The sequence below is a fragment of the Pyrgilauda ruficollis genome, unplaced genomic scaffold (genome assembly GCF_017590135.1).
Source record: "Pyrgilauda ruficollis isolate IOZ18807 unplaced genomic scaffold, ASM1759013v1 scaffold57, whole genome shotgun sequence".
NCBI lineage: Eukaryota > Metazoa > Chordata > Aves > Passeriformes > Passeridae > Pyrgilauda > Pyrgilauda ruficollis.
Window position 1 is genome coordinate 2,332,640 of NW_024527377.1, and position 17,266 is coordinate 2,349,905.

Sequence of the window (17,266 nt, forward strand, 5' to 3'; positions counted from 1 at the left end):
ATGTCAGGTTTGGAGGGGAGATTAGGACAAGTAATTACTACAAACCCAACTGCAGAAGGTTGACATTTAACAAATCAGAAGTAAAAGGTGACTCAATATTAACATTATCCAAATAATGTATTTTTTTCTGCTTTTATTTAGATTAGCAGAGAGTTGTTTATGTCCAAAGCATTTAGCAAATCCACTCTGCTAACAGCCACACTACTGAGCAGGGCTGGGTAAACCCTGCAAATGCCTTTCTGCAGAAACCTATTAATATTCCTTGAGGGCTCTGTTTATATGCTTTAAAAGACAGTTTTTGCAAATGTCCACAAAGTCATGTTTTGCAGACTCTAAAGACTCTTCAAAAAAATTGTATCAAGTTTTATGCCTGGTAATTGGACAATATGGAATTTCTAAACATTTTCATGGATGCACATGAGTTTCAGATCTACATGGGCTGGAGTGTTTAAGCAGTAGAGAAAAAGTCAGAAGTAATATTCCTCTGTCATAAGCAAACAATGCAGTTAAGGCAACACACATGGATAAATTAGCCTGGCCAACAAAAGGAATAAAAAATATCACAAACCACTTTCATTAAATGCATGTAAAGAAAACTTGGTTTACCCACAGAGGGTCATTAAAAACAAGGAAGCTGAAATAGTTATAGAAATGATTCATTGTTTATTATTAATTAAATCATAATTTGGGGACAGACTCAGCATTAACTGTTATACGATGTATGATGTTTTCAGGATTCTAACCTTGGATGTAAAGTAAACTACAGCCTCCTTGCATTTTTACCATTTTCATTATCAGTAATAATTCAGTTTGAGTTTGTAATCTGATTTATCTTACCTCAATTTCCTGATAGGAGTTGTTGATCATGGCTATTAGCATATTAAGCAGCACAACCACCATAGTCACGTTATATACTCCATAGAGTACATATCCAATATTCTCAATGAATTTATGGTCGTACTTCAGCACCACAGATATCACTTCAGATAAGCCAAATATTGACCAGAATAAGGTTTTAAAACTTTCTTCTACCCTAAAAATAAAGCAAACAATCTCTTGATAGAGTTGACACTGGGTTAGCCAGGCCACATGCTAATAATAAAAGCAGCAATCCACAAATATAAATATATCTTGGCACAGTTATTGCAACCTATTATCCATCACCCAGGGATGTGCCAAATCACATTTCCTGATTTGATAAAGAAATATGATTTCTGATTAATACTACAAAGTTACAGTGTGCCCTGATTTGCTCCATCTGTTCTTATCAGGTGCATTACACTTGGATTTTGTGTCCCTAATAGGGATGACAAATCCCTGGGCAACTTGCAGTTTGAAACTTTTTATGTAGGGCTTTTGCTTCTACTCACTCACTCTCTTTTCATCCCAAGAAGATAGAACCAAGTCTGACCTCCTTCTATGCAGTTTCCAGGGCAGAAGAGAAGCATGTCTTTTACCCAGGAGAAGGGATTGAAAAGTTCTGCATTGTGGCATTAATATAAAGAACACCGAGTGCAAATATAGTCAGACCATAGTCTGATTTTCCTCCCATCCTGCTTTGGGACTCCAGACATGTCAGACACCCAAGCATTTGTAGGAAGAAATTGGATTTAAGGAGGGGTAGAAGATGTTGCAAAGAGGCATTTCAATTTGATTATTATTCTTGCTTGAAAGTAGAAAGGAGCAAGAGGAAAATTAAAAGGTTGAAAGATAGGAAAAAGGGGAATGAGCCAATGACAAAGAGAAGTGGTGCTGGAAAGAATGAAGCTGGACTAACAGGTCAAAAGGAGAGTCTGATCCAAGGAGTCAGGGCAGTAACAGGGGAGGTGAGCTGCTGAAAAGGACAGGAGGAGGAGGAGGAGGAGGAGGAGGAAGAGAAGGAGGAGGAGGAGGAGGAGGAGGAGGAGGAGGAGGGATGCTGGCACATTTTGAAAGCATTTTGCCTAATATTTAACTTAGAAGGCATTTTGCCTTTGCTGAGCAATCCTTAGCCTGTTAGCAGTTAATTGCCTCCTTTCTCCTCCTGCCTGCCAGGAGGTAGCACCTTCAAATGAAACAATGCCATATAAAAATTATTTCGATGAAATGTTTCTTACTAGGGTGGCATCTTACTAATCCTGCTAAATCTGTTTATAAAAACAGCTTACAGACACAAACCATGGCATATTCAACAGGAAAAATAAACTTTACATCAATTCCAGCATCAATTACACCATTCATAAAAGCAAGAGAAATTAATTTCAACCCTTTGAAAGGCTGGTGCAGATTCCTGGACAGCTCCTTTCTGCTGCAGCAAACTGGTTTTTAATTCCCATCATAATTTGTGGTACTCCATAGCTCATTTACAAGCAGTAGTAAAACTGCAGTAAAGAGTATAATATTTACTCTATATATTGTTTTGTGGAGACTAACCTTGAGTGATGTTTCCAATAAATGTTGCACAACTTCCTGGATCCCCAGAGTCATGGATACCCCACACCCTGACTCCTGCTGCTCTGCATGGGAGCAGAAATACCCTTGGGGGATCTCTGACCATGCTACACTCAGGTGCCATCACTTCTCCTCCTGCTTTTCCTCTCCTGTAACACTCTGCTCTGTTCTCCTGCCCTCATCTGCCGCTGAGCTGACCTGGCATTAATGTGTCAGACTCCCTGCACTGCGCAGTGGCAATCTGGCCACTGCTTCTTCAATAGATGTTGTATTTTCCAGTTAAGGAACACATATTACACCAATGATCTCTGGCATTGAAACCCACCACCGAGGTGATTTCCCAAACTAATAAAAAACCATAACTCCAGCCTTGAGCCCAGCTGCACCCTGCTATTAGCCTTCCTTTTTAATTTAGAAAGGTTCCCTCAGTTTTCCACCCTGCTGGCAGATTTTAATACAATGTGTCAGCTCTGCTCCTTTTCTGCAGCTCAAGCATTGACCTCTATACTCGAGCAGCGCCAGATTCTCCTTGAAAAGTAAATTGAGAGTTGCAAGCAGCCTTGACCACTCTGAGCTCCAGAGGCAAGGGTGGGGGTGCCAGGTTCCTCTGTCATGTCCATAAACCGGATTTCCAGTGTCAGGTAAGGAACCAGTGCCCGTGGTGGTGGGACTGGGAGACTGCTGGAGAGGCTGACCTAACCTGTAGCACCAAAACGAAGTTTAGCAGTGCCCCCAGGCAGATGCAGGTTTCTCTGTCAGAGGAAATGATTTAAGGAGACCTTGTACTAGTCCATCCCTACCCTTCAAAAAGGCTGGATGACTCTTTCCTTCTCCCTTTTAGATTATTGCCAGGTTGCACGAGATTTGGCACAGGTTACAGGGAACATCAGTTGGGCCTTTTGTTTTTTTTCCAAGAACATCTCACTAAAACACGAGAGGAGGACGTTGGGAGCCAAGATCTCAAGGATTCCAAGATGCCAATGTGTCTCCTTGTTGCCAGCTAAGCAATTTACCCCCTTCCTGCAAGGTCAGCAGGTGTTTTATCCTTCTCAAAGGCAAACAAATGAAGGATTTAGGAAGTCAGGAGTCCTGCCCAGACTGACAGCTCCTGGCAGCAGGGGGGTCTGGCAGTGACAGACTGGCAGATGCTCCCTGTGGAGGTGGCTATGCAGCATCACCCTTTACTGTGGTGGAGCTGACTGCACCGGGGAGACCACAGAGATTGTTTCATTGCACTTATTTCAGTAAAATTTAAAGATTTTTCATTGAGGAAGGTGATGCTTCCTAACAGACCATAGCCAATTATCTATTTGCAGATTTTCCTCACTTTTCTATACAGCTGTGTGCTGTTCATCAAAAAGGATCATAAGGCTCTCATTTCATATCAGTCTTGTGCCTTCCTCTTTAAAAAACCTTAAGGCATCCTTTCAGATTTATCTCCTTAAATGAGTTTGAGAACTAACCCTGCCAAAAAAAAGCAATGCAGTCAATGTAATCTACAAAACTATCACATTTTGACAAAACAAAACAAGTAGAAAAAAGCCTTCAAGCCTCGAAGTATCTTTGGCACTGAACAGTGAGTCACATTCCCCTTTGGGGAGAGTGAGACAGAAAACCTTGCCTTGTAGCCTTCGGCCTGATTTCTGATGCAGAAAGCAAGATGAACACAATCAGCCTTGCCTCCATTTCGATTTTGTTTGCATAGCATGTTCTTAATTACAGGCTGTTTCAAGAGCTGTGTGCTGTACACAGCATCTGATAAACAGATAAACATAGCTGGTGTGGTGCTGTGGAAATGATCTGCTCTTCAACACTGAAGAACTTCCAAAAAATTTTGAAAGTGTGTTTAGTTAAATAATCTCTATATTTAACTGTGTGGAGTAAAGACAACTGCACCCTTATTTCCTTTGCTTCCAGAACATCAAAAGGAAAGAAATGACAGAAACTTCGTATAATAACTCAAATCAGAGGCCACTGGGGTGCTATGTGCTTGCTCTGTAGATGAACAGAGAAGAAATTGAGTACACAATTTCAAAGTACAGTAGCAAGGGAGGGCGAAAGTTAAACCAAATATTCACTAACTATTATCATTAGAACTAAGCAAGCAATCCCCTCAGTGTACATTCTTTTTTTCCTGCTTAAATACTGCCCTGGGAAGGTGTGCTTTTCTTAAATGTGTAATTTGAATTTTAGTAAGCAGCTGTTTGTCTAAGGTTTCCCACTGAGGCAATCCAGGGAGCTGTCAATGCTGTTTGGAACTGCCCACAGTCAATTATGAGCACCAATCCAGTGGGTCTTTTTCTGTCACAACTGTCCATCCAAGTGACCTCTGAGAAACAGGTCCCACAGTTAAACAGTCACAATTCTGACTGCAAAACTCGCTGTAAAATTTTATCCATCCTCATCAAAATTCAGAAGCACGCTCCCAGGAAATGTCTTCTGTGATATTGCTGCAGTCACAGAAGGGTTATGAGGACACCAAAGTAAGCATGACCCCTTTTTGCCCCAGTGATTTTTCAGGGAATGAACAGCTGTGATACCCAAGCTCTAGTACCAAAATCTTCCTCCTTTCCATGAGTAAGCTGATGGCAGCAGGAGACCACCACCTTCAGCAAGGCCAACAAGCAGCCACCAAAAATAGAGCAGGAAGCATTGCTACAACTGGTGTCTGCCCATCTGCCAAAACAACCTTGTAATTAGCTTATTAATATTGTTTGAGACTCTCTACCTCAGGGCTTCTAGTTTGTTGCATGGAATGTCTAAGAAGGATTTTTTGAATGAATGTAAATCTATTCTCTTTGTTTCACATGATGAAAGGGCTCATTTTCACTGATCATCATTTGCCATTCCTGTGTGTTTAAATAACCAGAAGAAAGTAAGTATTTTTAAAGTCTCTTCCAAATTCTTGAAAGGAAAATTTATGCTCATGGAAAATTTGCTTTATAACAATATGAAGTTCCCCCAGGATACGTAGTCAGCAGGCTGAAGTTAAGGAGGATCTCTCCTCAGTCCAAATATCTTTTGGGCATTTAAAGCAATTTTTACTCCAGTAAGCAGACATCATTTTAGTGAATGTTTGATCATTATTTCAATCAAAAGACAGTAACTACTGGAAGATGCACTTAGATAATGAGTGCTAATAAGAGAGCTACTGGGCTGAATTGCACCAGTGACTGGAATTTGTCAGTGCTGTTCTCCAGGGATGTGCCTGGGGGATGCCACAAGTGAGGGCTGCTGTGCCACCAGGTAGTCAGGGATGGTACTGCCTTGATTCTCATTAACTCTTGTGCTTCAAGGGCATCTTCTTCTTTTCAAATCTGAAGCAAGTCCCATCCCACACACTCAGTTCTCTTCTCCCTAACTACTGAGCACAGATAGATGTAAATGCATCTGGTCTCAAAAATCCTTCCATTAAAATACACCCTGAGGCTCCAGGAGAGGTCTAGAAGGCAAACAAGGCTCAAACAATTTGGCTCAACAAGGGAAAGTAAACACTGTGTTACAGGTTACATGTGGCACAAGAGGGTGGTGTGGTAAAACTGTAAGGCAACAGCCACTTGCAGGACAGAAATGATGCTGGAAAGGTCTTTTCTCCAAGAGGAGTGATGAGCTTAGCCCCAGGCTCACTGTGTGACACGTTCCCGAAGTGACACATCAAATGTCTGCTGTGCACACAGTAACCACTGGGGGCTCAGGCACTGCGGCTTGGGAGTGGCTTCCTGGGGAAGGGGAAAACATCATGCCAGGCTTCCCACACAGACAGGAGTGTGGGAAGGAAAGTTCCCCCTGTGTCCCTAAGGCAAGTCAAGTGGATTTGGGAGCCACAAAAGAACTGTCCCAGTGCTGTGCTGGTGCCACACTGCAGTGAGGGAGGAGGCTTTCCCCTGGATGCATGGGACACATCCCTCATACTCAGCAGGACTGTCCCCTGCTCTGAAAACCCCTTCAGGACCTCAGCTGTCCCCTACAGGATTGGGACTTGTGTTCTTGGTGTCCTGGAGAATTGAGACTGCATTTTGCCCTGACACCAAAGGGTTGTAAGTCAAAAGCAGCCTCACTCTGAACCTATTCCATTGGAATTTGCCAACCTCTTTCTCTTCCCAACATGCCTGCCAAGGTGAAGGAGGGACCCCCAGCACAGACAGCTCTGCAGGGCTGGGAGTGCTGGCAGGGGAGCATGGCCCAGGCTGACCCACTGTGGGGAGGAGCCTGGTGTGATGCTCTGTGCAGCTTTCACATGGCTTCTGCTGAAAAGTTCCCAGTCAGGGCATAAACCCCACATCCCAGGCACCCTGGGTGGTTTGCTCTGTTTTGAGCACCATGGCCAGCAGCTGGCTCTGCAGAAGGGCACCCAATAATCACAGCTGTACTGAGATGATGTCCTAAAACAGACCACACAATTACAGAGTATTCTGAGTTGGAAGGGACCCACAAGGACCATTGAGTCCAACTCTTACATGAATGGCCCCCATGGGAATTGAACCCACAACACTGTCTCTCAGAGAAGCAAAAGCCTTCCTTATTTTACATACATTTCATCTTACAGGTTTAAGAACAGTAATCTTAGGTTTAACTTCTCCACTGCTTCTCTTGAAACATCAAACTGAACATCTCACAACAATTTCCCTGATTTGCTATTTTGATTTTCAGAAACAACTGGTTCTGAACTGCTCCTGTCCCTGCACTCAGGCCTAGAGCTGGCTGCCAGGGCTGCAGGCTGCGGCACAAGTTTCCCTGTAAAAACCTGGGTGTGATTTCCCCTAACAACTGCAGCAGGAACCGCCTGAGCCCCAGAAGGGCCCGAGCCCTGCAGAACAGCCTCCTTCCCTCCTTCCCTCTTTCCCTCCTTCCCTCTTTCTCTCCTTCCCTCTTTTTGTTTGGTTTTGGGTACTCACGTTGTAAACGCGGGGTTGTACTTTGCACCCAGGTAGTAAGAGTAAAGGTTGAACATCCCAATCATGAAGGCTAGGAACACCATGATGAAGATGACCATGAATTTGAAGATATCCTTCACGGTCCTCCCCAGAGAGATCTGCAGGGGGCCGAAGCTTTCGTTGGCTGGAAGAATGTAAGCAATGCGGGAGAAGCTGAGTACCACAGCTATGGCATACAGGCCTTCTGAAATGATCTGGGGATCCGAGGGGAGCCACTTGTTCCTGGCTAAAACAATACATGTACACTAGGTGTTAGTAACAAAAAGGGTTAGGTGGAAGCTGCTATGATAAATGACCCTTTTCCAGACTCAGTCTTGTGTTTGGGTGGGAGTTAAAGAGGAAAAAAACCAATTTTGGGGCAATTGTACAATGGACCACAACATGCTGTACAAATATGGTGAATCAGTTGTATTTTTCACATGGTAAAGGCAGGAAATTACCAAATCACTGGGATTTACTGAAGCTACACAGTGAAAAAAACAGCATGGCTTTAAACAAATTTGATATTTTCTGTTTCCTAGTTGAATATCAGCTGTGCTGTGCTTTCTCCATTTGAAGCTCTTGAGATGGAGAACCAAAACCACAACACAGTGGAGTATAGCTGTAGATTTGGATACAGGGCACTGTGTCAGTATTTGGAAAGGAAGCATTAGGGAGACCAAGATCTTCCATCCCCACCATTACATAAGAAAGTTAGGATTTGTTCAGATAAAGCAGGTATAAACATTGTGTACCATTTTAATGTTATCTCTAAATTCAAACCAGTTTCTGAAGTCTAGTTACTCTAATATTTTTACTTTAGAAAGCTCTAGATATGCGTCATTTACCTAATCTGCTGAAATGTAAATATTTATATTAATACATCTTATAAGTGTCCTTGCATCAATTCAGGTTCTTGATGGAAAGATTGTGACTCACAGTTAAAACATGTGACATCTTCAGGGCCACAGCATTATTTGCAGTAATCTGAACCAAAGGAAAAGCAGCAGATGGAGGAATTCACAGGATCTTGTTGGGATATTCTGTTCTGGACCCTTTGCACCTTTGTGTCATGAACTCACTTTAAATGGGTGAGCAGCAAGGCAGAGGGGGAGAAGCCACAACCTCGTCTTGGCCTCTTGCTGCGTGGGCAGAGAGGGAGGCACGAGGCTGAGCTGGTGGGGCCACCCAGCTCCTGTGGCTCTGAACGGCTGTCTGTGGGTCAGGCCCACGGCTCTGCGGCTCTGTGGGTCTGCAGTGGAGGAGGTGCTGCCTCAGCTCTCCTCTCCAGCCCAAGCACAGCACCAGAACAACCACCTTACAGCCCTGGGGAGCCACTGGTGCTGCTTGGTGCCCAGCTCTGGAGCTCCTGCTGCCCCCTGTGAGCAAAAATCCCCGTGGGTTTTGCCCAGGTGCCGTCTAGAGCTTACAGAGGTGTGCAGTGTCTCCAGTCCCCACACGTGTGTGAAGCTCTGGTCATTTCTGTATAGCGAAGGAAAACCATTTCAGCCATCCAAAAGAACATTCTCAAGGCACTGCTGCGGTTTACATTTCCCAAAGTCAGCACTTATAGACAATACAGGCTCTACAAAAATGTAGGTTTTGATGAGCAGCAGCTATTTTTATTGCTATTCTTATTTATTTTTGTAGAGGTGTTGGATGTAACAGAAATGCAGAGTTACTGCAGCCTCAGATTCTGTGTTTGTTCACACATTTCCCTCCTCTCTCATTTGGAAAGCCAAGCAGATTATTTCATATGTAATTTAAATTCCATTCTGCTCACTCAGAGTTCCTGATTATCTGTTGCTCAAGCTACATTTTTAGGATGTGATTGACCTGAATGTAGCCATAGCACAAGAGCAAAGGCTGAATGAGGTTCGGGTCCTTTCCGACTGGTTAGGAAGATGGCTGGAATGGGTAGATCCAGGGAAAATTTGTTTTATTTAGAAAAAAACTATATAAATATCACAAAAAGAAAGCTGCTTTCAGTACTGCCACACATTAACCTAAAAGAACAGGAAGTATTAGAGAGCAAAAAGCATCTTACCATAGGTGAAGTAAGCAACTTCAGGGGGAAGGGTGACATTATTGAGGTCATCATCCTGAACGTACTGATCTACGTACTGTTGTGCCTCAGAGGCTTTAAGAAAAGCCATGAACCTGGCAGTGAATGATGCCACGAAGATGGACAGCATCCCAAAGTCCAGCAGGTTCCAGAGATGCACCACATATTCACGTGGACCCTCTTCCCAGATCTCCTTGCACTCTGACCATATCATACCTGTGGAGGGATCAGAGCATCTTGAACTGGCAAACACAGAAGGTGTTTCTGTATTCAGACAGGTCTGTTTGTTTCCTGCTTGCAGTGGCTTCTAACACTGAAGCAAAAGACTCTTTAATTAAACAAATTAGTTGAGAACGACTCGTGCCATCTTTTCTTAAAAATTAATACAACCTTTTCTGCTTATGAAGCAGAAATCCAAAATGTCACTATATAAGTGAATGGAAAAGCTGATTTTTGATGATGACAGAAAAACCACTGTTCAGAAATTCTGATGACAGCAGAAAATTCTACTATATAGTCAGAAAAAATGTAGATTTTCTCTCTTGTCCCCAGAATAACCTTCCTACACCATGGCACTGAAGATGACACTGCTTGCTCTGCTGCTCTTTTCCTCCTTCCCTAAGATAGCGGATGTGTCCATTTTGAGAATGCAAACAGAACTGTTCAAGAATAAGTTTAGTATGATTAAAAAAGAGTAAGGCAGAAATTCTGTCCTTCCAATTTCATAAAGCTTTCTGTATTAAATAATGAATTTCAATATATTAAAGTCTGAAGTACCACTTTGAAAACACTTTTAGCACAAATTTATGATTTCTGACAACAGACTTACAAATAAACCTAAATGCCAAACCCAGTGAATTGAAATGTTTGACATCCATGTCCTACTGGGAAGAGCTGGAGTGGACAAGTGAATTCAGTCAAAGAGCTCAGGTCAGATTCACCAATTTGCCCAACTTTCAATTCCAGCAGGGCTCCAGGGCCAAAATCTTACTCCTGAATAGCTAAAGTGTTGGAATATTTAACCCACTGATAAATATTTCCTGCACTCTACCCAGTCCTGTTTCCATAGCAGCAGCAAAATTCACATTTAATCAAGGAGCAGCGCCTGCCAATTTCCATGTGACCTCCTGCAATCTTCTCCTTTCTGTGAACTCCTTTCATCCTCTCTGCTGGAAGCTCTTGTGGTGTGGCATGTAAATGCTTTTGCTTGGCTACTTCTGAAGCTCCTGGAAGCAGGGGGTGTCCCCAGAGGTGCACGGGGAAGTTGGGTTACAGAGAGGGAAACAGGTCAGTGGGAATTTAGCCCGAGGGTGGAGGAGTGGAGAACTGCTGCTCTCAGTCCTTGTGCACAGGGAAGGATTTAAAGAAATAAAGGAAAGCTGAACTATCCATAGCACCATCAGCCAAGGCCACAGCGAGCCTGTAACCTCCACAGCCCTGGAGATGTACCCTGATTTAGGTCTGTCCAGGGAGATCTGCAGAATGCTGAGCAGAGGGCAGGAGAGGAGCCTCCCAGCTCTCCTCCTCCATGGTGCTTGGCTGTGTAAAAGCAGGAACTTCATCCCACACTGTCACTCACCATGAGCGAGATTTAGTAAAAAATAGCCTAAGGGAGAAGGTGGAAGAATTGGTTTCTCAGGAATTTTCCTGGAGCAAGGATGAAATATTAAAGAAACATTTCTGCCTTGAAAAAAAAGCATTCCAGAAATGATGGATAGGAGCCATTAGCCCTGTGCATCACATGTGTGCTTTATAAAGGTACTAAAGCACTTAAGGAAATATCAGATGCGTGCTAGCATTGCCCAACAAAACACTTGTTCACTGATGACCAGAAATTATTCCCATCCAAATTTATTTCTAATTTTGCTCACTTAATATACCTAAGTCACAAATTAATGAAGTAAGAAGTGTCTAAAAGTGAGGAGTCTGACTAAAATTAGAACCCCTCTGTGAAAGTAACGTGCTATTGGCCTATAATTTCCACTGTTCTTTTCCCCAACTTTGTGGCAATCCTTTTTTAAAAATGTCTTTTCAGGACAAGTGGAAAAGTTACAGTAATTACTTGGTCAGTACTGCTGGGTAATTGTATATACATTGTGAGAGAGTAATTCAAAGCTCCTCTTTAGTAAAAGTATTGAGAAGAGAAAAATCAGCTAAAATTCAGGGGATGTAACATAAGATGAGGTATTAGAAATAAGGAGAAGTAGTTAGACAAAGCAGCTCTGCCAGATTGCAGTGTGCTGTTTCTGAGGCCCCCAATGGTTCTGGCAGGGGATATGGGATATTTGGGATATGAGCAGCTCTAGGCTCCAGCTTCTGCATGTCTGTTGTTCCCACAGCAGGGATAATCACAAATGTCACCTCGATGGGCAATTCTGGTTTCAGCAGGGGAAGGAAAGTCAAGATACAGGCACAGACCATCTGGAAGAAAAATGGGAGTGTGCAAGAAGTGTTGTTCACCACCTGTGCACAAAAAGGAACAGTTTGTCAGATTTTTATATCCTCTGGCCTGGTACGTAAATCAGGAGCAGCCGATGTTGCAGATGCTGCCTTTGAGCCTTCCTGGTCCACTGAAGGCTGTTGGATTAAGAGATTAATAGTGCTCAGATTGCATCTACCCAGAGTTCAACTGCTACCCTGGCTGCTTTTGCAGTAGGGATTTAGAAATAAACCCCCCTGCTTTCAGCACACACTTCAGTCCATGCTGTCCATGAGGAAAATGCCAGCCTTCCTCATTTGAAGGCAAGAGCTGGGAAGTCCTGGCCACAGGGAAGAGGCAGCCAAGGCAAGTAATGAGCCCTGGGTGCATGAGCCAAAACTGCTGTGCACCATGTACAAAGCGAATGTTGGTCTTGTTTAACCTCATGAGATCCCCATGATTCCTTAAACTTGTCTGGACAATTCATCCCATCCTGCAGGTGTGTCAGCTTCAGCATTTACCAGAGGCACTTGAGCCCTCTGTCTCTGTCATCAATGCTGGTATTAAATAACACTGGTCCACATACCCCTGAGGGACACCACTTGTCACCAAGGTCCATCAGTGGACTCTGAGCCAGTGGCCACACAACTCTCCAACACTTTCTTACACATCTATCAGCCCACTCATCAAATCCATCTATCTCTGATTTAGAGAGAAGGATGTTGTGGAGATCCATGCCAAAGGCTTTCCAGAAGTCCAGTTAAATGCCATCTGCAGCTTGTCCTTGTGCACTTACACAGTCACTCCATCAGAGAAGGCCACTAGGTAGGTCTATGTTGGCCACTTTAATTGTATTTCTACTTGCATATAGGTATTTATAATATCTGTAAGATTTTAGCATCAAAAGTTGCTACCCTTAGTGCTTTTACAATCCTTGAAGTTCAGGGTCACACAAGGGGCTCAACAAGTGCAGGTGTTTGCAGGCCATGTGCACCAAACTATCACCTCAGTATTCTGAAACATTTCTTGGAGGCAGACAGGTAAAATGGCCAGAGAAGATTGTCAGTGCAGATGTAGGCAGTCATTAGAAAATCTCATTATATTCAGGAGTCTGTACAATGAATCATCTTTCTTCTCCCAGAAAAGTGAAAACCTTCACTTTAAATGAAATGTTTTCTTCTTCATCTCTCAGGAACTCAACAAGCAGACAGATACCTACTGCCTATAAGAAAAGAATACCTAGTTTAAAATCTAATCATCTTGTCCAACTGATTTAATATAATTTAAAAAATATATCTTACAGTCTTACTATATCCAGTCTGGCATCTATTCAGTATTTTCTAGCCTAATATCCTGTATGGGATTCTGATTATCACAGGGACAGGGAACAAAGAAACATTGGCCAGGAAGTCATCAGATAGAGCAGCCATACCCTATTTTTCAGGGGAATTTAATGCCATCAGTACTTATGGAACAGTGGAATTATTTTCTGCAAGAAGAGAATCAAAATCATGGTGGTGAACAAAAATAGCTACGGAAGAGGTAGACAAAGATTCTACAGAGTTGATAAGCTCAAATTCCCAATAAATTCTCCTGAACTTGTTTAGATTAGTGGTTCAAATTAAGTGACCTGCCAGGAGTAAATGATGCTTGTAGGAAAAGTGAGACATCTGAATTAGTCTGAAACTCCTTAGAAATTTGACTTGTGCATGTGGCACACTTTCACACTCAAAGGGTTCACCCACAAGAATCCTTACTTTGTAATTGCTGAATGACTTAATTTCTTTTGTAAGATTTGAGCACTGCACTGTCCTCTCACCAGTACAAATTTCATACCATGAATTTCATAAAATCTAGCTCTTACTTGCCTAGGTTTCATCACTAGAGCTTGGAGCGCACTACAAGAAAAGCAAATGACGTCATACTCATTTTGCAGACAAAGACACTGAGGTTCAGTGAATTACAGTAGGATCCCATAGCAGGGTAATAAATCAGACAGACTCACCACACTTCTTTCTGCTCACTTTGTCCCAGAGTGAAGTCACAGGTTCCTATTATAATATTACCTTCTTTAAGATGCAATGATTAAACCAACAGAGAGAAATAGGCAACATGTACAGCATTTACAGTGGAAAGTGGAAAAATCAGGTAAATGAGAATTTGCTAAGCATCATTCAATGTTTTCAAAAGTGGTGGCCAAGATCAAAGTCTTCTTTGCTCCTCTTTTAATCAAAACTCTTGACATCAACCTCTAGACTCATAGTAAGTTGTTTCAGTTTTGAGGAGTTTTCTTGGTTTGGGTTTTTTTGTTTGTTTAGCTTGGGGTTTTGTTAGGTTTTTTTGTTTGGTTGGTTTGGTTTTTTGTTTGGTTTTGGTTTTGTTTTTGTTTTTGTTTAATTGTTCTTTTTTCTCTGTCTTGTCACTGTGTATCATGCTATTCCTAATGAGGTTGAATTTCCACAGAGGACTTGTGGACATTTTGGTTTTACTTACCCAATACCCACTTCATGATCAGCAATTCTGTCCATGAGAACTGGGTTGTTTTGACTCTGAATATTTGCTTTGGATGATCCGTGATGGTCTCGTTGGGGAGATTTTTGACTCCTTCAAAGCGATCTGAGGCGTTCACTACTAACAGTCCCAGGAAGATTGTGAAAGAAACTGCATGAGCCACAAACTTCATGAAAGGACTGCGGAGGGTACGTCCCAGCTGCAATGGAACATACACAGTCATAAGGTTTTTATTTACCCTCCTAGACGTTTTTTCACTATAAAATTTGAAACCTTTTGCCCACAGTGAAAAGGATTCAGTAATTGATTTTGGATCATTAGCTAAATCGGGTTTAGATTTGTTCAAGTTGTTATTTGCTGTTACCAGACATTATGCATTGGGTAATTTTCTATGCATGGCAATGTCTTACAGTGCCTCTTTAAACCCTTTATTACACATGTAATATCTAATTGCCCTGGCCATATGGTGAGTGGAAAATGAAGAGACAGGACATTTATTTGGGAGATGTTTGTTTGTGCATGTGTTATATGAATGCACTCGTGTGTCAATATAAATCCTAATGATGGACACAATTCTCATCCTTACATGTTAGAATCTTTTATTAATGGTGAAGTCTTGGTTCATTATCAATGTGTAAGAAATAGCCTTCTGTTTAAATATGCTTTAGTAATGCTTTTCAAATCTTTGCTATGATAGTCTTCTCTCATAATTAGTACCAAAGCTGGAGAATTACTCCCAGAATACAAGGATTTATTTCAAGACACTAAGCCAAGAACAAGAGCAGCAGGTCTCTTCACTACAGATAATTGTTCTGCTCTTCTTGACAAGCTTTCTTGGTTAATGAATTTAAATATCACTCTTTAAATTTTAAATTTTCTGTGACCCAAGAAAACATTACTTCAGAATGATGGAAAGAGTAGAAGCATTTTCAGGAGCAGTAGGGTCAAAGCCTGTAGTGTTGGACACAACAGGGAGCAATGGAAAAGCTGGCCTGGATGGGGTCTTTCCAAACTCTCCTCAAAGCCAATTGGGTTTTTTTTTTCAGTTTATTACTCATTGATTCATACTGATGCCAAGATATCATCCATTTTTTCTTAATATCCACTGATTTGATAATAAAACTTCATAGGAAAAAGGACATAAAAAGAAAATGATTTGTTTTTGTATTTATCTCCAATAGCAGATTAATTCCAAGGAGCCCTGGTCTCTGCTTATGGCAGGACAGGAAATATTTCAAAAGCAGAGGTGTCTAGGTCTAGCAGAAATTCAAAGGAAGTATTAGGATTCTGGGGTTTATTTGTTTTTCTTATTAGAGTTTATAAAATGTCAATAAAATATTTTATAAAGTTGACAGAATAGGAAATCCTATTGGAAAATGTGCATGCTTCTAAATACTGAAGAGACTTTCCACTAAAGAAAATGAAAATATCTGCTCTTTCCTGAGGTCCTTATTAACATTCTCTGAGGTCAGTAAGAACATGTTTAGTTGGGTAGATATTGCACTGACTTGAAACCCAAGTTTATTTAATATTTTCTTGGAATAATATGGCAGACATAGGAGTGGGTGAATTGTTAAAACCAATCTCAACCCTTACAGCTCTGGTTCACCTCCTGTGCTGTCACCATTGGTGTCATTCTCAACAGTTCTTTATGGTTGATGTGTAGATTTTTGCTTTGTAGTAGAATTTATAATTTCAGTACTGAGCTGCAGGGGGTGGTAGGATAGGTCTGAAATCACACAGTTTTCCTCCTATGACCTGAGAGAGTTCAGATTGCAAGAGTAAAGTGGAACATCAGCCATGGATCCTTAGCAAGAAGTTTTTAAGAAAGTGCATTTGCAATCTGTATGAGACTCATTTCTACCCTGAATTCACTAAAAGAAGAAAAGCAATACCTTTTGAGTCTCCACAGAGACTTTTCCTGCTGTCTATAGAAATATAAAAAAATACCTTAGATTAAAGTAGCATAGTCTCAGTTATCAGAGAAATAATCCCATGTATTACAGAACCAAATGAATTCTGTGGGTAATTTTCCTTACTTCTCTCATGATTTAACAGAAATCTGCATTTAGTTAATGTAACATCAGCCATTTGTCCCATTTATTACTGCAGAAAGCTTACCATTATTTTTTTGAGCTGACGCTTTCTATATCTTCTCAGAAATCTAATTTTTAGCTAAGAGCTACAGAAGGTGTAGACTAAAATATTCTAAAAATAAATAAATTATGAAGTGTCAATTCCTCCAGCCAGTCTCATGCTTTATGACAATAAGATTTTTCAAACAACATGATACAGCTAAACTCAAGGTGTGTAACTGCATGAGTGTATAAATTTCTTGATTTTTTAGAAAATCAAAGTACCACCTTTCATCAAACCAGGATTGCAGGGTAGTGTCTGGCTGTTACCGCTAAGATAGAAACACTGACAGTGTGTGAATACAAAGGTTCATTCTTAAGAGAGCAGATAATTTCATTACTTAGCATCCTATCTCTATGATAGAAAAATAATGAAGCATACATTCATGTCAAAACAAAAATATATAGTGTGGTATCACTACAAATTTTTTCAGCTTGAGGAGGTGAGAACAAAAAAGGCTAGAAGCATAAAGAAAAATCCATTACTAAGCTCAGTACTGTGCCTGTAGCAGAAGCATGAAGGATGCTGTTGTAGTGATCTCATGTATTTTAGGGGTCAAAAGGTACAGATATGGCTTGGGCAGAGGCAACCATTAAAGTTCCAGTGCTTCAACAGTGCAGAGCCTGTTGCAGTGGGAGCTGCACTCCACAAACCCCCAGTGTGGTCTCAGGAAATGAGAGCGGGCTGTGTGTGAGTGACCTCTCGGCGTTGTGATGTTTGAACGCGCACTTCAACCAACCCGAGAAAGAAAACACACCTTGAAGCTCAGCAGACTATCCAAACAGCCCCTCT

At 41.6% G+C, this 17,266-nt stretch overlaps 1 protein-coding gene across 1 annotated transcript in view; it reads right to left on the minus strand.

Moving 5' to 3' along the window:
• Nucleotides 1–17,266, minus strand: part of TRPC7 (transient receptor potential cation channel subfamily C member 7) — a 63,478-nt gene that overhangs the window by 8,539 nt on the left and 37,673 nt on the right. The window contains exons 4-7 of the mRNA XM_041482042.1: nt 14,321–14,537; nt 9,391–9,624; nt 7,326–7,590; nt 838–1,033 (exon numbers count right to left, since the gene is read on the minus strand). Coding sequence (XP_041337976.1) covers nt 838–1,033; nt 7,326–7,590; nt 9,391–9,624; nt 14,321–14,537 — 912 coding nt within the window. The remainder of the gene's footprint in view (nt 1–837; nt 1,034–7,325; nt 7,591–9,390; nt 9,625–14,320; nt 14,538–17,266) is intronic.